Source organism: Chrysemys picta, chromosome 24 (genome assembly GCF_011386835.1).
Source record: "Chrysemys picta bellii isolate R12L10 chromosome 24, ASM1138683v2, whole genome shotgun sequence".
In the NCBI taxonomy this organism is placed as follows: Eukaryota; Metazoa; Chordata; order Testudines; family Emydidae; genus Chrysemys; species Chrysemys picta.
The window spans coordinates 80929-106484 of record NC_088814.1 but is presented as its reverse complement, the minus strand read 5'-3'; the positions used below and the strand labels follow the sequence as shown (position 1 = coordinate 106484).

The window sequence follows — 25556 nt, the reverse complement described above, 5'->3', positions numbered from 1 at the left end:
ACAACCCGCCGAGCCCCAGGAGCAGGGGCTGAGCCGCTCTCCGCTCCGCTCCGCTCCTGGGCTGAAAACGCCGACGGGAGGCAGCGCTCCCGGAGCGGAGCCCGGCTCCGAGGCGTACCAGACAAAGGGAAGCCGGAGCCCCGTCGGGGAGAGATCCGCTGCTGCCGGCCGGCCGGCAGCCCTGCGCGGGGCGCCCCAGACAAAGGGCCTATCTAGCCGGGGAGCGCTCTGCCGGCTCGGCCCCGGGTCTCCCGCCCTCGGCCCGGCATGTCGGCCGTGCGCAGGCACCTCTGGGACGAGTACCAGGCGGTGGGCTCCGGCCGGGGCAGCGCCCGCAGGAAGCGGCAGCGCTTCGTGGACAAGAACGGGCGCTGCAACGTGCAGCACGGGAACCTGGGCGGCGAGAGCAGCCGCTACCTCTCCGACCTCTTCACCACGCTGGTGGACCTCAAGTGGCGCTGGAACCTGCTCATCTTCCTGCTGACCTACACGGTGGCCTGGCTGGTCATGGCCTCCATGTGGTGGGGCATCGCCTACCTGCGGGGCGACCTGCACCGCGCGCACGACCAGAGCTACCACCCCTGCGTGGCCAACGTGTACAACTTCCCGTCCGCCTTCCTCTTCTTCATCGAGACCGAGGCCACCATCGGCTACGGGCACCGCTACATCACCGAGCGCTGCCCCGAGGGCATCGTGCTCTTCCTCTTCCAGTCCCTGCTCGGCTCCATCGTGGACGCCTTCCTCATCGGCTGCATGTTCATCAAGATGTCCCAGCCCAAGAAGCGAGCCGAGACCCTCATGTTCAGCCGGGCCGCCGTCATTTCCCAGCGGGACGGCAAGTTGTGCCTCATGTTCCGGGTGGGCAACCTGCGCAACAGCCACATGGTCTCCGCTCAGATCCGCTGCAAGCTCATCAAGGTGTGCCGGGGGGGGGGGGGGCGAACGGGCCGGGGAACGGGGGTGGCTTTGGCACTGGGTTAGCCTGCATGGGGACCAGACTGGAAAAGAGCCCCCCGGAGGGTCAAATCACAACAGCCCGGGAGGCTTCTGCAGCCTGTCTGATTCTGTGAGCCGCTTTCTAAGGGGATTCACCCTTTAACCACCCTCCAGTGACACCCAGTGAGGCAAAACCCAGGGGGCGACCGTCCCCCGGGCGTCCTTTGCCCCTTTGGGGTAGTGCCGAATTTTCACGAGGGCGCTGACACTTAGAAACCCTCCCTCGCTACTGATTGATGCAGCTGGAAACTCGGTTCTGTTCACTCGACTCTGAGACTGAATGCTTGTTTGTTTGGCGAGCCAGGGAGAAGGATGTGGCACCTGTAGAATACTCCGAAGCAGCTAAGCGGGAATCTTTTTCAGGGTGCTCAGAAAATGAGGCGTGAGAGAGTTGAATATGGGAGGAAGTGAAAATGGAAGTCTGAGGGAAAGATGAAAACCTTATTTTGGTCCAAGAAATTAGGAGAGGGGACAATTAGGAGAGGGGTGGCTTCAGAGGTGGTTGTTTTGGTTTTTTGAAATCAGAAACACAAAGCAATGCAACTTTATAAAACCTTCCAGGGAGCACTTCTGTTTTCAGCTTATTGTTGTGAAACTGAGAAATAAAGTAGTTTAAGTAAGGAAACAACAAGAAGTCCAGTGGCACCTTAAAGACTAACAGATTTATTTGGGCATAAGCTTTCGTAGGTAAAAAAAACACTTCTTCACATGCATGGAGTGAAAATTACAGATGCAGGCATTATATACTGACACACGAAGAGAAGGGAGTTACCTTACAAGTGGAGAACCAGTGTTGACAGCGCCAATTCAATCAGGGTGGATGTCACTACAAAAGCAGCTTTGCCTCTCCTGGAATTGATACCTCCTCATCAATTATTGGGAGTGGACTACATCCACCCTGATCGAATTGGTCCTGTCAACACTGGTTCTCCACTTGTGAGGTAACTCCCTTCTCTTAACTTGGGGAAACTGATTTGGGGGGACTCAGGATCAGAAGGGCTAGTGAGGTCACCCTGCAAGAAGTAAAAGGGTGGGTGGAAGCCAGAGTTGAGATCTTTGTACTTGTAGGCTGGCTACTGGTGTCAGAACTCTAAGCCATAACAGGATAGCATTAAGGCATCCAAAGCTTCAAGGCAGGTGCTGACAGAACCCCTTACTGCGTGATCCCCACAAATGTCACAGAAATGTACTACACCTCTACCCCGATATAACATGACCCAATATAACATGAATTCGGATATAATGCGGCAAAGCAGTGCTCTGGGGGGGCGGGGCTGCGCACTCCAGCAGATCAAAGCAAGTTCCATACAACACGGTTTCACCTATAACCCAGTAAGATTTTTTTGGCTCCCGAGGACAGCGTTATATCGGGGTAGAGGTGTATTTGTTACTTGCAGGTGTTTGGAAATATAAAAATGATTAAAAACTGATATTATAGTATTAATCATAGAAGTAATATGAACCATTACAGAGAATAAACCCCAAAGCTTCTCTGCTTTACACTTGAATGCAAGTTTCTTTAGGAGTGTTAGCCTGTTTTTTGACCCATTCTGTAAGGATTTTCCGATCACTGTTAGAGATTTGCACATTGGCAAGCTTTGTTCTGTTTTCTCATGTAAGAGTGTTTTCTTAAAACACACCAATAACATGGAAGGATAAAACACTAAAGAAAGAGTCCATCTCTGAAGAGCAGAGACAAACAATTTCTGCAGATGAGTTGGATGGGATTTTCCATTTTTAAAGTTATGCTGAAATTCACAAATAGATTCCTTTAGGATGGTTTTATCAGTAAACAAGTATAAAACTAAGCATTATTGAGGAGGGAAATCTCTTGATTCCAACTAAAAGATGAACCAGTACTCTTCTATGAATACCAGCTACATTAAGCGTGTTTTATACCATTAATTTGACAGGAGATAAAACAAAAAACTTACTGTTCCATCCAGCATTTCTATTATTTGAGGGAATTCTCTAACTAGTTTGGTCAAATAAAAGAAGGAAAATTGCTGCAGGCATTTTGATTATCAAAATGTGGAATTGTTGGATGGGGTAGTAGTTAGTAACCAAGGGGGAGTATTATACAGTAACTCCTCACTTAACATTGTAGTTATGTTTCTGAAAAATGCGACTTTAAGCGAAACGATGTTAAGCGAATCCAATTTCCCCATAAGAATTAATGTAAATAGGAGGGGTTAGGTTCCAGGGAATTTTTTTTTCACCAGACAAAACTATATATTATATAGATATATACACACAGTATAAGTTTTAAACAATTTAATACTTTTGCACAGCTATGATGATTGTGAAGCTTGGTTGAGGTGGTGAAGTTAGAGAGTGGAAGAGGGAGGGATATTTCCCAGGGAATGCCTTGCTGCTAAATGATGAACTAGCATTCGGCTGAGCCCTCAAGGGTTAACACATTGTTGTTAATGTAGCCTCTCATCAAGGCAGCACGAACAAGAGGGAGGGGAGACAGCATAGCAGATCAGAGACAGACCCACACCTTGTGTGTGGGGGAGAGAGAGAGAGATGCACACTGCCCCTTTAAGTAAGCTGACCCACTCTTAAGTGCATTGTCTTTTTAAGTGGATCAGGAAGTTGAGACAGCAGCTGCTGCCCCCAAGCTCTCTCTGTCTCTCTCCGTCCGTGTCCCCTCCCTGCTCTATATGGAGAAGGGGTAAGTGGGGTGCAGGAGCAGGGGGGACACCCTGACATTATCCCCCCCCTTCCCCTCCCTACACAGTAAGCAGGAATCTCTGGGAGCAGGTCCAAAGCAGAGGGCAGGAGCAGCACATGGCAGGGGAGGGAGGGACAGCTGAACTGCCGATTGATAGCCTGCTGGGCGGCTGCAGCACAGGGAACTTAGGGGAACTGATAGGGGGGCTGCCGGTCCACCCTGGTTACAAGCCCCCACCAGCTAGCTGCAACAGGCTGCTCTTCCTGCAAGCGGTGGACAAAGCAGGCGGCTGCCAAATGACGTTAGAAGGGAGCATTGCACAACTTTAAATGAGCATGCTCCCTAATTGATCAGCAACATAACGTTAACCAGGACGACTTTAAGTGAGGAGTTACTGTATTAACTAGACCCTAGTCTATGGTAACATTAGATTCAGCAGTTTCCTGATCTTACACCCTCAAGAAATCTTTGAATCAAACTCATCTTTGGACAAATCCTCTAGTTTGGCACTCAGACCAGCAATTTATATATCAACAAAAAAGGTAGATTTCTATGTTTGTGCCATTTCAAAGCACTCTGCGCTTAAATCCAGATAAATGAATTCATTCTGCAAATTCAGTCAAAGGTCTGAATATAGCTGTTTGGAAACAGTGTTTAGGAAACTTTCTTTGGAACTTAATGTCCAATTGTTTTACAGCCCAAGCTACAGTAGCAGACAGCTGGAAATCTCCTGACTTCTAAGGATTGCTAATGAAGTATGTGTAGACTTGGTAGAATTTAAGTTTTGTCTTTTTACCATTTTTATTGATATTATTGTTCATTTCAAGCTTTTTTTCTATCAGTATCTAAATTTTCACAGTTGTAGGAAGTTAGAAGTAGCTCAGACAATTATTTAATGACAGACATTGAGATGCAAAAAGGTAAAGCTTTATAAGCTGGCTGTTTTAGCAGAGTATAAACGTATGCTTTATACAACATTCATTACAACGTGTTGTGTACACATTAAGGTGGGACTCTAATAAATTCTCAAGCAGCATTTTTCTTTGCTTATCTGTAAATTTCTATAATTTATGGAAATATTTTTCATCAATTTGTGCATTTGCTGAAATGACATTTAAGGACATTTATTGATAAAAATCTAATCCTTCCAAGCCTAAGTATGAGAGAGCTTCCTTTCTTACACCATCCCTCTGCAATTCCTTTTCCAGAAAAAGGGATTCCCATGATTCCTGTTGACATAAACAGAATTATATTTTGATTAAATAATCTGTATATTTAAAATGAGGAATTGTATTATGGAAACAGTCTGCATGGCAGACAGTTTTATTTATCAGGATGGGATCCCATTGTGCTGGGTGCTGTACCGAGTAAGAACAGTGTCCCTGCACCAAAGAGTTCATAGTCTAAAAAGTTAAAAAAACAGACAATGGTTATTTGGGAAGGGATACAATCTACCTGTAAATAGCCAGGATGAAGGCTAGCGTTGCTTAGTTATTCAGAGGATTTTTTTTTCAAGGGGAAGAAGTAGGAAATGGGATTAAAAGAAGAAGGGAGAGAAGAGAAGGGATGGGATGAGGATGACAGAGGAGAAGGTGGAGAGTAGAGCAGAGGGGGCAATGATCGATTTAATGATTCTAAGGAAAGGAAGGAGTGAGAGCAGCAGAATAAGGACAATTGACTTAAAAAAAAATCAGACTTTAACAATTTCAGAGAAGTGGTAGGTAGGTCTTCCCATGGGAAACAATATAAGGGGAAAGGGTGTTCAAGAGAGCTGGCAGTTTCTTTTGGAGACAATATTAAAGGCACAACTCCAAACTATCCTGATGGGAAGGAAAGATGGGAAGAATGTTAAGAAGCCAATATGGCTCCATTAGGAGCTCTTTAGTGACCTAATAATCAAAAAAGAATCCTACAAAAGGTGGAGATATGGACAAATTGCTGAGGAGGAGTACAAAAGAATAGCACAAGTGTGTAGGGACAAAATCAGAGACACTAAGGCACAAAATGAGTTGCACCTAACAAGGGACATAAAAGGTAATAAGAAGGGGATCTTTGCATATATTAGGAACAAGAGAAAGACAAAAGAAAGTGTAGGTCCTCCACTTAGTGGGAAAGGAGAGCTAATTGATGACGTTAAGAAGGCTGAGGTGTTTAATGCCTATTTTGCTTCAGTCTTTATTTAAAAAGTTGATGGTAACCAGATACGCAACATAATTAATATTAATAACAAGGGGAAAGGAGTGCAAGCCAAAATAGGGAAAGAACAAATTAAAGAATATTTAGATAAATTAAATGTATTCAAGTTGTCAGGGCCTGATTAAATTAATCCTAGTGTATTTAGGGAATTAGCTGAAGCAATCTTAGAACTGTTAGCAATTATCTTTGAGAACTACTGAAGGATGGGTGAGGTCCCAAAGGACTAGAGAAGGGCAAACATAGTACCTGTTTTTAAAAAGAGGAACAAAGAGTCCCCAGGGAATTATAGACCAATCAGCCTAACTTTGATACCTGGACCTGGAAAGATATTGGAACAAATTACTAAACAATCAGTTTGTAAGCACCTCGAGGATAATAAGGTTCTAAGGAATAGTCAGCATGAATTTGTGAATAACAAATCATGCCAAACCGGCCTAACTTCCTTCTTTGACTGTTTTACTGGCCTAGTGGATAGGGGGAGCAGTGGGTGATACATATATCATGATTTTAGTAAGCTTTTTGATATAGTCCCACATGACAAACTCATAAGCAAACAGAGGAAATGGTGATCTAGATGAAATTACTATATGGTGGGTGCACAACTGTTTGAAAGACCATACTCAAAGAACAGCTTATAAGTGGTTCATTGCCAAACTGGAAGGTTGTATCTAGAGGGGTGCCACAGGGGTCAGTCCTAGGTTCAGTATTATTCAATATTTTCATTAATGACTTGAATAATGGAGTGGAGAGTATGCTTATTGAATATGTAGATGACACCAAGCTGGGAGGGGTTGAAAGCACTTTGGAGTACAGGATTAGAATTCAAAACTACCTTGACAAATTGAAGAATTGATCTGAATTCAACAAGATGAAATTCAATAAACATAAGTGCAAAGTACTTCATTTAGGAAGGGAAAAAATCAAATGCACAATTACAAAATGGTGAATAACTGACGAGATGGTAGTACTTTTGAAAAGAGTCTGGGGGTTTATAGTGGATCACAAACTGAATATGAATTAACAATGGGATGCAATTGTGGAAAAAAAACTAATTCTGGGGTGTTGTGACGGGTTGGATCACAGAAACTCCCTCAAGACTGTCACTAGATGTGCTGGGATACCACTGAGAGTCCCCCCCACCCGCACGTCCCCCACTGCCAGACAAGGCTTCCCTCCACTCCTGTTTTGCTGAGCTAGATACACCAGTCTGCTCCAGCACAGACCAAGAGGCTGGGCCATGCGCCCCTGCAGTTCACAGAAATTAAGATTCACTTAGCCCAGGGGTTTCCTCAGTTAACAGGGACTTTCCCAGCACCCAATATTCAGTCTTTCTGGGAGCCTAAACCCTGTACTGGGGGCACATGTTAGGAAAGATGTGGACAAATTAGAAAGAATAGAGAGAAGAGCAACAAAATGATAAGCGTTACTAAACTTGACCTATGACGAAGGGTTTTAAAAAAGGGAGCATGTTTAGTCTTGGGAAAAGAAGACAGGGGGAACCTAACAGTCTTCAAATATGGTAAGGGCTGTTCTAAAGAGGATGGTGATCAATTGTTCACTGAAGGTAGAACAAGAAGTAATGGGCTTAATCTGCAGCAAGCAATTTTTAGGTTAGACATTATGAAAAACTTTCTAATTATAAGAGTGATTAGGCTCTAGAACCAGCTTCCAAGGGAGATTGTGGAATCCCCATCATTGGAGGCTTTTAGAGACAGGTTGGATAAACACCTGTCTGGGATGGTCCAGATTTACTTGGTCTTGCATCAGAGCAGGGGGTTGGACTTGATGACTTCTTGATGTCCCTTCCAGCCCTCTGTTTCTATGATTCTGTAATGTGAAAGTAAAACATGTAATTGGAGCAGAGTTTACAGTCCAAAGAAGTCTAAGTGTAGCTGTCCATTGTGAAGTCAGGGTTTAGCAGCTATTAGGTAATGTATGCATTGTAGGTACCTGCATTAATTCCAAACTAAGGGTGCATCATTGTGTCTGGCAATCTCCAAAAGCAGAAAATTCTGGAATTATGTTGTTGTCAGACTATGCTAGTAGGCTGATAAGGGCCCAGATCCTCAACTGTGGCTAAAGTGTGCTTGATGCAACTCTGAAGAAAGAGTGCTTAGCAGCCCTTTGCGTTCCCCTCCATATTATCTTGGCTGAGCACTTCACGAGTCTCCTAACGTATGTTTAGAGTAGCCTGAAGGTATCTTTAAGTTTTCCAGCTATCCCTTGCTCCAGATGGCAGCTGGGGCACACAAGTACCTGGGGCACACCCTCATCCCAAGCCATACCCCCTGCTCCAGTTGTGGGGTGGGTGGAGGATTGGCGTGGACCCTGCAGTGCTCTACACCATCTGAGGTCCCCCATGTGCTGGGGGACCCTCTTGTGGCTAGTAAGTCAGCTTTTGGGCAGCTTTGCATTAGTGGAGCGATACATATATAATAGGTATAATATACCACTCATAACTTATGGACACTCCAAGATGGTGAGTTTACCCACATCCTCAGTGCCATGTTACACTCTCATCATACCAGAAAATGACTACGTTACCAAGAAGGTCCTGTGTTTCTTGCAATTTTTGCTCTTCCAATTGTGCTTTGTCCAGTCATGCTGACAGCTGATCTTGCTTCACTTCTCTTGCACATGATTAGACGGAGCTTTAATTCTATCAGAGTTAAGCAATGCTAAGAGATATCCTTTATCACACTTTTATACTTTTAAGGGGACCCATATTTAGCCAATGAACACAATGTTTCCACAAACAGTTTCAGTGAGGGACAGGGAGTTCTGAAAGCTTTGCTGTTTTAAAAAGGTATGTCTATCGAAAGTGTGATATCTTATTGGATGTGTGCTGTTTGTCCCAGGGCACTCGGATTACAAAGATGCCATCATATAGTGGTGGCAGATTACCCTTCTGTGGTATGTGAAGCTGCCTAGCAACATTGCCCAATAGTACAATGTTGCAATAGAGATGCCAAAATCAGCTTTGGAGTGGATTGTAGACAACTGTACTGTGATGGGTTGCAGTCACCTCTATGAGCGCCACTTTACATGCTAGCCTGGTGTTGCTGCTGTCTGCAGCTCCCAGCACCCCCTGCATGCTGTCTGTCAGCCTCTGTGAGTCTTCTGTGGCTCAGCCCTCCAGCCAGGTGTCACAGTTCAAAAGCCTTCTAGGGTATAACAGACTCAAAATAGAAGCAATTCCTTGTCCTTTAGGGCCAATTATAACCAAAATAGTTTCTCGCCCTTCTGGGCAAAATTCCCTCTCTGAAATTGAATCTTGAACTCCTGCCCCCAATTGTGGCCAGTAATGGGCACTGGATCTGCACTGGTTCCTCTGGCTGTGACCTTGGCAATGTCCTTCCTTGCTCCTCTGGCTCCAGCCAGGAACTGCCTTGCTGACACTGACAGCAGGCAGATCCTTTTATTTTGGCCTTCTGGGCCTTGATTGACTGTTGCTGGTCTCCAGCCCTTCTGGTTGCTGGAGAGCCAGATCTCACTGGTTCCCAACATGGCTGCTCTCTTTCTCACAGAGAACTGTTTCATGGGGAGGAGTCCAGTAGGGGACCCCAAAGGCTGGTACACCCCATCAAACATAGGCAAAATAGGGTTACAAAAACCAAGTCAGTTTGTTTCAGCTTGCACTTTTTCAGATTGTGACAGGGTCAGGCCAGACGGCTACAGAAGAGTGCAGGAAGGAAGGTATATTAGCCTCAGGATAAGCAGGTCCCTCTTCCCCTAGTAACTGAGCAGGGGTTACTCCAGGTTAATTAGGACACCTGGAACCAATTAAGAACCTGCCAGAATGGGTTAAAAGCCTTACCCTCCAGCCAATCAGTGTGGGTGGTAGGTGTTGTGAGAGCTGAGTGGTGTGGAAGCTGACAAGGGCCAGGGGAGAAGCCCGCAGGTATACAGATTGGGGAGAAACCCTACCCTAAACAGGAGCTAAGGACCCTTCTAGGTCCAAAGATCTGAAGAAAAGGACCCTGCCAGAAGGGGAGAGACTGAGCCGTGCATTTGGTGTGGTGCTGCCACGCCCAGAAGGGCCACCAGAGACATGGGGTTCTCCCCGGCAGGAGGAATCCTGCCCAAGCAAAGTGGGGACAATAAGCCAAGGGGTGTGAGGAAGTAACCCAGGGAAGCTAGCAGCTTTCCTGGGAACTGGCAGCATGAGGCTGCTACTTGGAGGATCCCTGCATTGGGGCCCAAAGTAGAGGGCAGGACTGGGCCCCCCACGCCCCTTTTTCTCTCACTGGATGGCCACCGAGGAGGCCAGAAGCCCCAGTGAAGCAGTAAGTGCCTAGCAGACCCAGAAATGGGAGGGCCACTTGGAGACAGAATTTCCCCATCCACTATAAGCGGGGGGGAATTCTGGGAGATGAGATGCTATCCTGACCCACCACTAGAAGGAAGTGCGGGACCCACCGAGGTAGAGAAGAAGCCCTGTTACAAGATATTGAAGTCAGTTTTATAGATTCCAAGGCCAGAAGGGACCATTGTGATCACTGTATCTCCTGTATAACACAGACCATAGAACTTCCCCCTCAAAAATTCCTCTTTCAACTAGACCTTTTTTTTTTAATCCAGTTTTGATTTAAAAATTGCAGGTGATGGAGAATCCACCAGAACCTCTAGTAAGTTGTTCCAGTGGTTAAGTACCCTCTGTGTTAAAAATTTACACCTTATTTCTAGTCTTGAAGTTGTCTAGCTTCAACTTCAAACCACTGGATCTTGTTATACCTTTGTCTGCTGGATTGAAGAGCCCATTATCCAATATTTCTTCCCCATGTAGGTACTTGTAGACTATGATCAAGTCACGTCTTACCCTTCTCTCTGTTAAGCTAAAGAAACTGAAATCTTCGAGTCTATCACTATAAAGCAGGTTTTATATCCTTTAATCATTCTAATGGCTCTTCTCTGAACTCTGTCCAATTTATCAACATCTTTTTTTTAATTGTGGAGACCAGAATTCAGTATTTCAATAGCAGTTGCACCAGTGCCAAATACAGAAGTAACGTAACCTCCCTACTCCTACTCGATATTCCCCTGGCAATCCATCCAAGGATTGCAATAGCTCTTTTTGCTACAGCATCACTCTGGGAACTCGTGTTCAGCTGATGATGCACCATGACCTCCAAATCTTTTAAAAAGTAACTGCTTCCCAGGGAAGAGTCCTTCATTTTCGAAGTATGGCTTATATTTTTTGTTCCTAGATGTCTGACTTCTTATTTGGCCATATTAAAACACATAGTTTGCCTGCACTCCACTTACCAAGCAGTTCAGATCACTCTGTATCAGAGACCTGTCCTCTTAATTATTTATCATTTCCCCCAATATTTGTGCCATCTGAAAACTTTCAGTGATTTTATGTTTTCATCCTGATCATTGATAAAAATGTTAAATAGCACAGGGCCAAAAACTGATCCCTGCAGGACCCCATTAGAAACACACCTGCTCAATGGTGATTCCTCATCTATTATTACATTTTGAGACCTATCAGTTAGCCAGTTTTTAATCCATTTAATGTGTGCCATGATAATTTTATTATATTCTAGTTTTTTAAGCAAAATTATGTGTGGTACCAAGTCACATGCCTTACAGAAGTCTAAGTATATTATATCAACACTAGTACCTTTATCAACCAAATTTGTCATCTCATAAAAAAAATCAAGTTAATTTGACAGGATCTATTTTCCATAAATCCACATTGATTGGCACTTATTATATTACCCTCCTTTAATTTTTTATTGAGTCCTGTATCAGCTGCTTCATTATCTTGCTTGTGAGCAGTGTCAGCCTGATAGGCCTATAATTAGCTTGATTGGCCCATTCAGTCTTTTAAAATATTGGTACAACAGTACCTTTCTTCCAGTCTTCTGGAACTTCTTTGGTGTACCAAGAGTTACTGAAAATCAACATTAATGGTCCAGCAAGCTCAATCAGCTCTTTTAAGACTCTTGATAGCAAGTTATCCAGAACTGCTAATTTAAAAATGTCTAACTTTAGTAGCTGCTGGATAATCAACTGAAAATGAGCTCCCTGTGAGAGACTGTGGCCAAAAGCAGTAATGCAATACTTGGATGTATTAATAGGAGACAATTGAATAGGAGTTGGGAGGTTATATTTCCTCTATATTTGGCACTTCTGTGACCTCTCCTAGAATACTGTGTCCAGTTCTGGTCTACACCAGAAGGATTTTGATAAATTGGGGAGTGCTTCAGAGAAAAAAACATCGAAAACAGGCCTAACAGAGAGAGAATTAAGCTAAACAGACTGAGCTCCTTAACAAAGAGGAGGTTAACTTGCTCAGTTAAATCTCTGTTCCCCATGTAGATAAGAGGTCTCTTCATTCTAGCAGACAAAGGTATAATAAGATCTAAAGGCTGGAAGATGACGCTAGACTAAATCAGACTAGAAATTAGGCAAATTTTTAACAGTGAGGGTCATAAAACAGTGGAACAATTTTACAAAGGTTCTGTGGATTCTCAATCACTGGAAATTTTAAAATCAAGATTGGATGTTTTTCTAAGGAATACATATTCTAATTCAAACAAGAATTACGGAAAGACCTATGGCCTGTGTTATACAGGAGGTCAGACGTAGATGATCAGAATGGTTCCTTCTGGCCTTATAATCTATAAATCTGGCCTTGTCTCTCTCACGTTACTGCTGATTTACAGTCTCATGACCTCTGTAGTGGTTCTTAATTCTTATGGGTAGAGTTGCAGACAAACCATTTTAATTAAAGGCAAAGTTTAGACAATAGAAATGTAGCACTGGAAGGGACATGGATATATTATCTAGTCCAGCCCTCTGCACAGAGGCAGGACTAAGTATAGCCAGACTTTCTCTAACAGATGTTTATCTAATCTGCTCTTAAAAACCTCCAGTGATAGAAATTCCACAACCTAAAGTGAGATTTTTATTAACTTTTTTCCAAATCTTGAGAAAACTTGGAACTTGGGTGAGATGGATGAAGGTTTGAGACCATTCTTATTTTTTATAAACCTGTTTGGTGTTTAAAAAAAGTGGAAAATATGATCTCTCAACTTTTAAATACAGTATCTATTTATTTCGCATTAAATTGTATGTTCTAGCTAATTTTTCAAGTCATTGTTTCAACTGGAATAATCGGATGAAGTTTAGTTGATAACTTAGAATTTTAAGATGTTATTTTTTTCCTAGGGTTGCCAATTAATTGCAGTTAACTCACGCGATTAAAAATATTAATCGTGATTAATTGCAGTTTTAATCGCACTGTTAAACAATAGAATACCAATTGAAATGTATTAAATATTTTGGATGTTTTTCTACATTTTCAAATAGATTGATTTACAACAATTACAACACAGAATACAAAGTGTACAGTGCTCACTTTATATTATTTTTTATTAAATATATGCATTGTAAAAATCATAAAAGAAATAGCATTTTTCAATTCACCTCATACAAGTACTGTAGTGCAATATCTTTATCATGAAAATACGGCTTACAAATGTAGAATTTTTGTTACATAACTTCACTCAAAAGCAAAACAATGTAAAACTTTAGTGTCTACAAGTCCACACGGTCCTACTTCTTGTTCAGCCAATTGCTAAGACAAACGAGTTTGTGTATATGTATGGGAGATAATGCTGCTCGCTTCTTATTTACAATGTCACCTGAAAGTGAGAAAAGGCATTTGCATGGCACTTTTATAACTGTCATTGCAAGGTATTTACATGCCAGATATGCTAAACATTTGTATGCCCGTTCATGCTTTGGACACCATTCCAGAGGACATGCTTCCATGCTGGTGACGCTCATTAAAAAAATAATGCATTAATTAAATTTGTGACTGAACTCCTTTGGGGAGAATTGTATGTCTTCTGCTCTGTTTTACCCACATTCTGCCATATATTTCATGTTACAGCAGTCTTGGATGATGACCCAGCACATGTTCGTTTTAAGAACACTTTCACTGCAGATTTGACAAAACACAAAGAAGATACCAATGTGAGATTTCTAAAGATAGCTACAGTACTCACCCAAGGTTTAAGAATCTGAAGTGCCTTCCAAAATCTGAAAGGGACGAGGTATGGAGCATGCTTTCAGAAGTCTTAAAAGAGCAACACTCCGATGCCGAAATTACAGAACCTGAACCACCAAAAAAGAAAACAAACTTTCTGCTGGTGGCTCCAGACTCAGATGATGAAAGTGAATGTGTCAGTCCACTCTGCTTTGGATCGTTATCGAGCAGAACCCATCATCAGCATGGACACACGTCCTGTGGAATGGTGGTTGAAGCATGAAGGGACATAAGAATCTTTATCTGCATCTGAAGAAGTGAGGTTTTTACCCACGAAAGCTTATGCCCAAATAAATCTGTTAGTCTTTAAGGTGCCACCAGACTCCTTGTTGTTTTTATGAATCTTTAGCGCATCTGGCACGTAAATACCTTGTGATGCCAGCTACAGCAGAGTCATGCGAACACCTGTCCTCACTTTCAGGTCACATTGTAAACAAGAAGCGGAAAGAATTATCTCCTGCAAATGTAAACAAGCTTGTTTGTCTGAGTGATTGGCTGTAAAAGAAGTAGGACTGAGTGGACTAGTAGGCTCTAAAGTTTTAAATTGTTTTATTTTTGAATGCAGGTTTTTTTGTACATAATTCTACATTTGTAAGCTCAACTTTCATGATAAAGAGTTTGCACTACAGTACTTGTACTAGGTGAATTTAAAAATATCATTTATTTTGTTTTTTACAGTGCAAATATTTGTAATAAAAATAAAGTGAGCACTGTATTGCGTTGTAATTGAAATAAATATATTTGAAAAGGTAGAAAACATCCAAAAAATATTTAAATAAATGGTATTCTATTGTGATTAATCATGCTGTTAAACAATCATTACCATATATACTCATTTATAAGCCGAATATTTTTGGTAAAAAAGTGACGCATCAAAGAGCAAGGATCAGCTTATAAACGGGTCTACACCAAAATCTGATGATTTTAAACTCTATGGAATCATTGAATTGAATATCTAATACAGGGATCATCAACCTTTGTCACGCGGCCCACCAGGGTAAGCACTCTGGCGGGGCGGACCGGTTTGTTTACCTGCCGCGTCTGCAGGTTCGGCCGATCGCGGCTCCCGCTGGCCGCGGTTCACCACTCCAGGCCAATGGGGGTGGCAGGAAGCGGCAGCCAGCACATCCCTCGGCCCGCGCCACTTTCCTCCATCCCCATTGGTCTGGAGCAGCGAACTGCGGCCAGTGGGAGCTGCGATCGGCCGAACCTGCAGACACGGCAGGTAAACAAACCGGCCCGGCCCGCCAGGGTGCTTACCCTGGCGGGCCGTGTGCCAAAGGTTGCCAATCCCTGATCTAATACATTGTAGTTTTGTTTACTTGGAGCATCTGCAGGCATGGAGACCCTCAGCTCCCTGTGGCCACGGTTCACCATTCCCATTGGCTGGGAACGGTGAACTGCGGCCACAGGGAGCTGAGGGGCTCCATGCCTGCAGATGCTCTAAGTAAACAAAATGTGCTGATCCGCCAGTGGCTTACCCTGACGGGCCAGGAGCCAAAGTTTTCCAACCCCTGAAATATAAGAAGTGGGCTGTAGTCCACGAAAGCTTATGGTCTAATAAATTGGTTAGTCTCTAAGGTGCCACAAGTACTCCTGTTCTTTTTGCGGATACAGACTAACATGGCTGCTACTCTGAAACCTGAAATATAGGGTTGGCTTATGAAAGGGTCATACAGTTTTTGCTACTTTTACCTATCCATTTTGGAGGGTCGACTTATAAACGAACGGGCTAATGAATGAGTATATACGGTAATTTTTTTTTATCGCTTGACAGCCCTATTTTTTTTCTAAATCAGTGGTTCAAATATTTTCTTTAAAACATGGTAAACCATGCAGCTCATGCTCAGACTTATTAGTTTTCATGATAGATCAGATGTCTGCTACCAGTTAATGCTCATCCTGAGAGAACAGTAGCCAGCCAACTTAACTAAAGCTATGCACTCTACTGTTTGATACTGTAACTTTTCCTGAAAGGACCTAAAGTACTTTTTTCAGTAGTCTGACAAAACCTTCACACTTAGTCCAGGTTCTTGTGATTACCATGGGGCAGAATTCTTGTTTGCTTTTAGTTTCTAGTGCTGTCAGTCTTTTAACCTTCACCCAGAATGTTTTAAAAGTCATGCAGCTGACATTCTTATTGATCTCATCAGCCATGGAGAAACTGATTCCTGTCAGAGTGAAAGCCTTGTTATTTGGGATAAGAAGACATCACAACTTCTTAGCAGGGAAATAGACAAAAAACACACGAATATCTGAAGAACTAAAACAGACATTTAATACCCCTCTACCCCAATATGATGCTGTTCTCGGGAGCCAAAAATCTTACTTTGTTATAGGTGAAACCGCGTTATATTGAACTTGCTTTGATCCACCGGAGCGCGCAGCCCCGTCCCCCTGGAGCACTGCTTTACCACGTTATAGCCGAATTTGTGTTATATTGGGTTGCGTTATACCGGGGTAGAGGTGTATAGCTGAAATACCCCACCAGCTAATTGTCTGGTATAGATTGGCAATTATATAACCAGCTAATCAGGCATTCTAGCTTTTTGTGGTATTAGTGGTGAGAAGAGGGAATTTGGAGATGCAGTAGTCACTTGTGGAAATTTAAGATGGAAAACTCCTGCTAGGGCATCTAGTCCATCACATAGGGTGAAAGCTTCCATTGACTTCAGTGGGGCTATGACTTCACCCTAGGTCTAACACAGGATCTAAAGAACAGGATGTCTTGTGATGGCGATAGTAAACTTATAATAATACAGCAAAGGCAGAAATGTGTATTAAATATTTGTTCTGTAGTTAGGAAGAAGCTGGATAATTAATCATATCATAACAATAATAATGAAATTTCCAACCAGAAGTAACTAGGGAGGATGTTAAATAGCATTGGCAAAGTTTCTGAACATTTAAAATCTGCAAGATCCAAATAACTTGCACCCAAGAACTTTAAAGCAATTGGCTGAGGAACTCTAACCAACTGATGTTGATTTTTTTTTTTTTTTTTTTAATAAATATACCTCTACCCTGATATAACGCTGTCCTCGGGAGCCAAAACATCTTACTGTGTTATAGGTGAAACCACGTTATATCGAATTTGCTTTGATCCGCCAGCGTGCGCAGCCCCGCCTCCCCGTAGCGCTGTTTTACTGCGTTATATCTGAATTCATGTTCTATTGGGTCGTGTTTTATCGAGGTAGAGGTGTATTGGCATATTGTGGAAGTTCCAGATGACTGAAAAAAGGTAATATTGTGACAATATTTTAAAAGGGTAAATGAAATGACCTGTGTAACAATAGGACAGTTACTAGAATACCAATTCTGGGCAAATTCTTGAAATGCTTGATACAGGCTGCAAGCAGTGAAATATGCCAGTCAACATGGTTTTATGGAATAGGTCTTGTCAACTCTTTTTTTTTTTTTTTTTTTTTTTTTTAATATTACAAGTTTGGTTGATAAATTGACATGAGTTCTGTAAGGCCTTTGAGCTAATACGACATGACTTTTTAACTTAAAAAAAAAAAGCAATATTCAAAACTAATGTATCACATATTAAATGGGTTAAAATTGATAACTGGTAGATCTCAAAGTAATTGTTAATGAAGCCTCATCATTCAGTCAGGTTGTTTCTTGTGGGGTCCCACTGGGATCTGTTCTAGGCCCAATGCTAATCGATATCTCTATCAATGGTCTGGACGAAAATATAAAATCACTGTTAGCAAAGTTTGTAGTGACAAAGTCGGGAAGAGTAGTAAATAATGACAGGATCAGTTATACAGAGTGATCTAGGAGTGTCTAGATCAATATACTAGTACCTCCATATGATGACACAGAGAACTGCTGTTTAAATAGTAATGTTATCAGAGATCTACATTTATACCCAGTCACAACTTCATATACTGCCTGGGGCCTAACTATCTTTTTGTCTTTAGTCCCGACAGACACCAGAAGGGGAATTCCTGCCATTAGATCAATGTGAGTTGGATGTTGGATTTGGAACTGGAGCTGACCAGCTGTTTTTAGTTTCTCCTTTAACCATCTGTCATGAAATCAACCCCAAAAGCCCCTTTTTTTGTCTCTCTCAAAGATCGCTAAGAAGTGAGCAGTTTGAGATCGTTGTCATCCTGGAAGGAATTGTTGAAACTACTGGTAAGATATATATATATATATTTTTTTTAACAAAGTGAATGGTCTATGTCAGCGTTTCTCAAACTGGAGTCTCTGAGGGTACTCCAGGGGGTCCGCGAGTCATGTCTGGCTCCAAGGAGTCTGCGAGTCATGACTCGCGGACCCCCTGGAACCAGACTTGTCCAGGGCCGCCAGGCCCACTGATCAACTCTTCCCCCCCCTCCCCAGTGCTTCCTTCACGCCACAAAACAGCTGTTAAGCAGCGTGCAGGAGGGAGGGGGAGGAATGGGACGAGGCACGCTCGGGGGAGGGGGCAGAAAGAGGCGGGGAAGAGGAGGGGCACAGGTGGAGCAGGGGTGGGAAGAGGTGGGTGGAGGAAGGGGTGGAGTGGGTATGGTAACCAGACATCCCTCTGGCTCCTAGGTGCGGGGATGGCCGGGGGGGGCTCTGCATGCTGCCCCTGCCACGAGTGCTGGCTCCGCAGCTCCCATTGGCCGGGAACTGTGGCCAATGGGAGCTGCGGGGGCAGCGCCTGCGGACGGAGGCAGCAGCAGCATGCAGAGCTGCCTGCCTGTGCCTCTGCCTAGGACCCAGAGGGACATGTCGCCGCTTCTGGGGAGCTGCCCGAGGTAAACGCCGCCCAGAGCCCTCTCCTGAACCCAAACTCCTTCTCGGAGCCCACATCCCTCCTGCACCCAAACCCCCATCCCTGAGCCCTCCTGCACCCAAACTCCCTCCAGGAGCCTGCTCCCCACCCGCCAGCCCTGAGCTCCTCCCGTATCCAAATTCCCTCCCAGAGCCCGCACCCCAGGCCTGAGCCCCCTCCCGCACCCAAACTTCCTCCCAGAGCCAGCATCCTGAACCCCCTCCCATGTCCCAACCCCCTGCTCCAGCCCTGAACCCCCTCCTGCACCCAAACTTCCTCCCAGAGCCAGCACCCCACACCCCCTCCCATGCCCCAACCCCCCGCTCTAGCCCTGAGCCCCCTCCTTGCCGTGGGGCTGGAGCCAGGGCAGTGTGCCCCCAACCAGGGGCTGGGACTGCTCAATCTGGCTGTCCGGCATGGCTGGGGCTGCTCGGGTTTGGGGGTCCTCGAAAAATGTTTAAATCAAAATGGGGGTGATCGGGTGGCTAAAGTTTGAGAACAGCTGGTCTACATATTGTATTATTTTAATGTTGACACTTCCAGTTTGTCTTTAGTCCTAATATTTCTCTTAATCAGTGGTATAATATTGTATCAAGGCAGTCATTCAAAATTATATTCTCCTGGAAAATTCATATTGGCTGTTTCCATCAGACTAACAACTTGGTAAGCTTGGAATAGATTTTGTGCCTGAGCTAAAATGTTTTCATGATCAATTTACAAATCTTTATTAAAATATAGTAATCTATGAATCTGTGCCTTAAGTGAGGCAAAAAATCTCTCAACTTTTACAATATAGCGTATGTAACAATATGAGAAACTGTTGTAATATGATGTCGGCAGTGATGTTTTTAGGTGTGTGTTGGTGAGAAAGGAGCTCAGCATGCTATGGTGCAGTGTGTTAAAGAAATAAAAAGTTATTCATCTAGCTCTAGTTCCTGGCACTCCTTATCTTTGCTGGAGAACTCTCTCTAAATTCAAGCCGAGAGTACAATCCTTAACCCTCACACCCAGATGAGTAGTGGGCCTTTCGGACCACTTCTAAGAGAACTTCCCAGACACTAGTACAGCTAAAGTAGCACCCCAATAGTAAGAGAATACTCCCTGAAGTATATGTTACCTCACTTTTATTATTTTATTTGTAATTACATCTCCCTGCTATTCAAAATAAATTGGTTTGGTACAATGACAAGACAGAGTTAATCAAATATTTGTATAAGCAAATCTGACTAAGTACTTAGAAACACTATCTCAACTGTTAGGAGACTGGCGATCACCAGATGGAGCAACACATTATCTCAATATTGTTAGATGTAGAATAGGATTGATTTTTATTATGCAATCTTACCATATATTCTCCTCCTACCTTATGTTGATCTGTTCTTTCATTTTATAAGGTTAACGTTCCTGTCTGTTTATGTAGGAATGACGTGTCAGGCTAGGACCTCCTACACAGAAGATGAAGTTCTTTGGGGCCACAGATTCCTCCCAGTAATGTCCCTAGAGGATGGCTTTTTTCGTGTGGATTACTCTCAGTTTCATGCCACCTTTGAAGTCCCCACACCTCCTTATAGTGTTAAACAGGAGGAAAGCCTGTCTCTTCCATCTCCTTTCAATACTCCTATTGGTAACAACCGAAACAGAAGGGAACACATCTGCTCACTTGACTGTATTGATATTTTAGAAGAGAAAACAAACAAGTTTCCTAGTAAACTGCAAAAAATTAGCTCCAGAAAGGAAGGCCTTCAGAGAAGAGTCCTGAGACTGAGTCCCAGCAATGTGGAGAAAGCTTGCAGTACTGGAGATCTCTTGAGAATTCAGCAGATAAGTTCTGTTCCCAGCAATGAAGATGGTGATGAAAGGATACAACTGAAGGCCTTCAGAATCAAATCTGAGTCTTTGACTCAGTCTACTGGAGATCTTGAGTTACAGAAAAAGCCTCAAGGTATGCTCACCTTAGGGACAAGACTAGAGGATAATTTGCCTGCCAAACTTCGAAAAATGAATTCTGATCGCCTCTCCTAAATAACAGATGCAACAGGAGTTATTGTTAATAAACTGCATTTTAGACTTCTGTCCTTCAGGATTATTTTGGAATACTACTGTGATAATTTGGTTTTGCCAAGGGATTCTTCATAAATAACCATTTTCAAAATTAATTAGCATTTTTCTATAATATTCAATACAAATCTGATTTATGTAGCATGGTAACTGTACAGGGTGCTATACTGTAAATTCATTGTGCCAAATACACAAGTCCCTGCTTTAAAGCTGTCTATCAGCACTACTGTAACAGATTGGTCTGGTCTTCCATCCTTTCAGAAGCCAGATTCTCAGCTATGACTAAAGTGCACATAGTGCAGGTTGGGTGGGGGAGGGTTCAATGGCAGCATAAACCTCACCTTTACACTCCCCTGATCCTAGGGCTGCTGTGTATAATGTGGGTATTCTCCCTGTCACCCCCTCCCCCCACATCATATATTAGAGTAGCCCTATGTGTGGTCTAATCTATGCCATCTCTTAACACCCTTAAGGGACTAAAGCCATCACTGGGGAACTGTGTACCATAAAGATGCCCAGCCGCATCTCCTGTGCCAGCAACGGGGTGGGTGGAGAGTAGCAGCAGGGGCTATATGAGCTGCTGTGCCACTGGAGGATCCTTTACACTTATGTGAGCCCCCCAGGGCTGGATGCACGTTCTAATGGCCAGCAGCCAGATTGATAAAAGGATTTGGCCAAAGAAGTAGATTAAGAAAAAGTACAAAACTTTTTTCTCCTACCACTAAAAGAATTAAATCTGAAATTAGTACATTTTATCAAAAATAGTTGGTGAGACAATAGAGGCACAGAAATGAGTATGGCCCTGAATACTACAGTCCTATGATGTGAAAAGATAAGGATTTTTTCAGAAGGTAGGTGACCAGCAGTGTCTCAAACGACTAAGTAAAAATTATATTTTGACTTATTGAATTTTAGACAATAGTAAGAACTGGACTCATATTTTATTTTCTTAACATTATTAGTTCCATAGTTATCAAATAATCAAATGTTTGTTTCAGTTTCTATTCCAGAACTGTTATTCATCTTTTCCCTGTGGAAAAATGACTTGTTTACAGCCTATAGTGAGCAAACAAAATCATATCTAACTATTTAATAAAATAATATTTAGTACTTGCTGTATATGATGCTTTGCTTCTTCAAACCATTCCACAAGAAGATGAAATTCTACTCTGGTATATTGATGCAATTTCACTGAAGTCAGTGGGACTGCACTGGCATAACAGAGCAGAACTTGGACTATTAACTAATCATCACAGCACACTTGTGATAGAGAAACTCAAGCAGAGATTAAGTGATTTGTCCATTGTTACAAAAGCAGATGGATCTCCAGTCAGGGTTAGAATTCAGAAGTTCCTGATTCCCACTCCTGTGCTAATACCCCTAAACCAATATGCTGCCCACATAGAATGGAATGGACAAGGGCAACACATCTCGAAGAACAACAGTTACGAAAGGTAGGTAACCGTTTATGTTATGCTAGCACAATATTCCTTATTTCTAAAGGATGGTTAAGTTACAGGCACTATGGGATTGATAATGTCCTTATTTGGATTTCCCTTCAACTATTAGGCGTCAGTTATGTACAGAGACCAGAGCCAGTCCTAGGGCAGTACAGTGTATTTGGAATCTCTTTGGTAATCCAAGGTCTGAGGCTGGGAATTGTGGCAGTAAAGTCACTTTCTATTTTTAGACAAGAGGAAGACATGTGAACAGTTGGGACTCCCCGGGGGTGGGGGAAGAAATATTGATACGCCTTTGCTGAAGAAAGGGGAGGGAAAACATCTCCAAGTTCTTCAGGAATTTGAACTTAACTTCTAGCAAATTTGCATCTTTAGGAAACAAAAACTAATGAAAACTGGAAACATGTTAATAGATGGCTTAGCCTGTGTCTGTTTTTGAACTGCTTGTACACACGAGAGCTACAATGCTATACTGTACATTGGATGGAGGGAAAAAATGATATTATAGGCCATGTGTTAACTGAAATTAATTACATCAAAGTATTCGTTTTCCTTGCATTGTATGGCCATTAGATCAGGTATTTGGACTCCATTTTATGCAGTCTGGGGATACACTTCAGCTAGAGAGTGGGCAAAATTTGAAATAAATATAATAATTGAGAGAATCAGAAAAAAAAAACAAAAAAAAAACCACCACAAGAGCTGCGTCTTTTCAGATGCCTTTTAAGAGACCAGAAGAGTTTTACCAAGCCTTCCTTACCATGGGCATAGGTCCTTAATTTTCTTTAAAAACTCAAGAGCATAGCCACATAAATGCACAAGTCCTCCTTTTCATTTTCCCCATATTCTTACAAAAGAAATCAAATGTCAAACTACAATTCTGTTAGTTGATGCTGTGTAAAAAATGTGATTTTAAATATTGAAACATAAGGAAATTCTAAAAATGAAGACACATTAACTTGGACACATACATAGTGACACGTACGTTTAACAACATAGGCAGCTGACCTGCCAAAGTATACACCGCTATGGAAACCATTACTTTTGAATGTACACACTTTGCTCATTTAAATTCTCTGGCTTAAAAGTTGCCTGCAGAAGATTTTAAAAATGAGGCTTGTGCCCTCCTTTTGCTTCTTTAGGGTGAGGCAGAGTGACCGGAGGAGACAATTATCTTTTCCTTAAATAATTGTCTGTTAGTGATGGGAATTTATTATTAATGAGCTCTGGCAGATGTAAATATTGAAAGGCAGCAGAAAATGGAGCAGCTAGAGCTTCTAGTCTCCCGTCCCTGTGATGAAAAAAGACATTTTATATGACTAAAATTGTCTGAAAAGTACCCGAGTGAACACAAATCCTGCACATTTAAAACCAGAAGGGATTATGGTAATAGTACTCATCCAAAAGGGCTTGAAAAACTCCTGGCCTACATTTGGCTTTCCAGTTCTAGCCCTGCATGCACCAAGTCATTGGTTCAATAAGTAAAGGGCCCACGCTGCTGCAATTTTATCTCTAGTATTGTGAAGAACACAAACAAGCTTGTCTGTACTACTGTTCTATGTTAGCTTTATCTTATTGTGTACAATAATTAGTGCCCTATTAAATGAATTGATGTTTGCAATATGCTTTAAAAATGTGTTCTATAAATGCTGTACTTACTGTAATAAGCAGGATAGCAGACTGAGATACTGTAGTGCAGATTGGTTTCAGCTGCCTAGTCTCCCTTCTTTATCATCAGATTCTAAAAGTGTACAGACTCTGCTGTTTGTATTTTGCCCCCCCTTCCCACCACCGCCCCCACGACTAGTGTAACTATACAGATGTAGTTAAACTGATAGGGATTTTGCACCAGTGTAAAACAGGAGTACTGTGGTAACACCTGTGCAAGTTTTCCTAATCTAAACAATCCCTTAGAGCCAATATTTCACCAATAAGCATTAGGAAAAGGACAAAGAAAATTTCAAGCGGTGTAACTTCACCAAAATTATAGAGTATTTTTTTTAATTGTTTATTAGGTGGGGTTTTAAATGTATGTTATCCAATACAGTGATCCAGCAACTAAAAAATTGGAGTGAGTTCGTTCATGGATTAGACCACTGAATGGTCTGACAACAGTTTTCAAGTATATAAAAGTTATGAGCAGGGAGAAAAATTGTTGTGCTTAATCTCTGAGGATAGGACAAGAAGCAATGGGCTTAAATTGCAGCAAGGGTGGTTTAGGTTGGACATTAGGAAAAACTTCCTAACTGTCAGAGTGATTAAGCACTGGAATAAATTGCCTAGGGAGGTTGTGGAATCTCCATCATTGGGGATTTTTCAGAGCAGGTTGGACAAACACCTGTCAGGGCTGGTCTAGATAATACTTAGTCCTGCCTTGAGAGCAGGGGACTAGACTAGATAACCTCTCAAGGTCCCTTCCAGTTCTATAATTCTATGTTTGCTGTGCTCCTATTGGCTAGAAGGGACTAGGACCAGAAAAAGATAACTGTTGAAACTAATGTTGTAGCTGTACCCTGTGCTTAGTCTGGAAACAGATTCTTGGCTGAGGAGGTGTCAGAATTTAGAAACTGGTTGAATTATTGTAACCTCACTGCTTCAGAACTGTATTTGTTTTAATAAAAGTTCAACATTTTGTTAAGGAAATTGTATGGGTTCTTTGATTCTTCTACATGCAGCTGATATTGGGGCGCACTTTTTGCCAGTGGTAGATGGGTCAGGGTGGCTCCCCTCTCTGGCATGGCTAATACTTTCAACTACAACCCAGTTCCCACGCTGCAGTGGCTTCCTGTAACTGCCAAGCTCTGGCAGCCCCAAGCCTCTTTCTTTGTGGCCTCACAGGAGAGGGAAAGAGAACAAATGTGTGCATGTGAGAGGAGAATGTTGGGCTGATTGGGGAAGAGAGGGAATGGACTCACAGCAGTGCCGTTTCTGTGAGACCGCGCAACTTGAAATAGTCCACATTCATTGACTTCTAAGTGTATTGTAAAGCCAGTCTTTCCAAACAGGTGTTGAAGAGGACTGTGGTGTTTGGGACTCTTAAGGTAGGCCACTGAGTGTTTTTTAGATTTTCTTGCAGCCTGGCTGCTTTGATTTTTGGAGGTGACAGAAGAGGGGGGGGGAAGGATGTATTTGCTGTTTTCCTTTTGTGTTTAAAGACATGGATTGCAATTTGTAATGGCGTTGGGGCTAAGAACTTGTGAAAACATTGTATAGCTTACAATAGTGATATCCAACCTCTTTAGCCTCAGGGTCAAACATCATCTCAAAAGTCAAGAAGGGCCACACTACACATTGAGGTAGATTCTCTGCCTCCTTTTGGCAACTGAAGAGAGAACC

At 42.7% G+C, this 25556-nt stretch overlaps 1 protein-coding gene and 1 long non-coding RNA gene across 12 annotated transcripts; one reads left to right on the top strand and one right to left on the bottom strand.

Moving 5' to 3' along the window:
- The first annotated feature begins 7 nt into the window (after positions 1-7).
- On the top strand, positions 8-24863 carry LOC101940154 (G protein-activated inward rectifier potassium channel 1-like). 11 transcript variants are annotated; one of them, XR_010594736.1, is made up of 4 exons: positions 8-918; positions 17861-17903; positions 18016-18077; positions 20123-24863. XR_010594736.1 is itself a non-coding variant. In XM_042844024.2 (4 exons), exons 1-4 carry the CDS (start codon positions 268-270, stop codon positions 20722-20724), a joined length of 1275 nt encoding a protein of 424 aa, XP_042699958.1. In that variant the 5' UTR covers positions 32-267; the 3' UTR covers positions 20725-24863. The 11 variants fall into 11 exon arrangements, 7 of the variants coding, with proteins under 7 accessions (XP_065433501.1, XP_065433505.1, XP_065433503.1 ...); XR_010594737.1 differs by lacking the exon at positions 20123-24863 and adding an exon at positions 4371-4428 and having other exon boundaries at positions 21-918; positions 18016-18076; XR_010594735.1 differs by lacking the exon at positions 20123-24863 and adding an exon at positions 13776-14188 and having other exon boundaries at positions 21-918; positions 18016-18071.
- On the bottom strand, positions 1199-13300 carry LOC112058672 (uncharacterized). The gene is made up of 2 exons (XR_002887808.3): positions 7598-13300; positions 1199-4902 (listed from the first exon to the last, which is right to left on the bottom strand). It is a non-coding gene; the product is annotated as an uncharacterized LOC112058672 (long non-coding RNA).
- Positions 24864-25556: the final 693 nt, after the last annotated feature.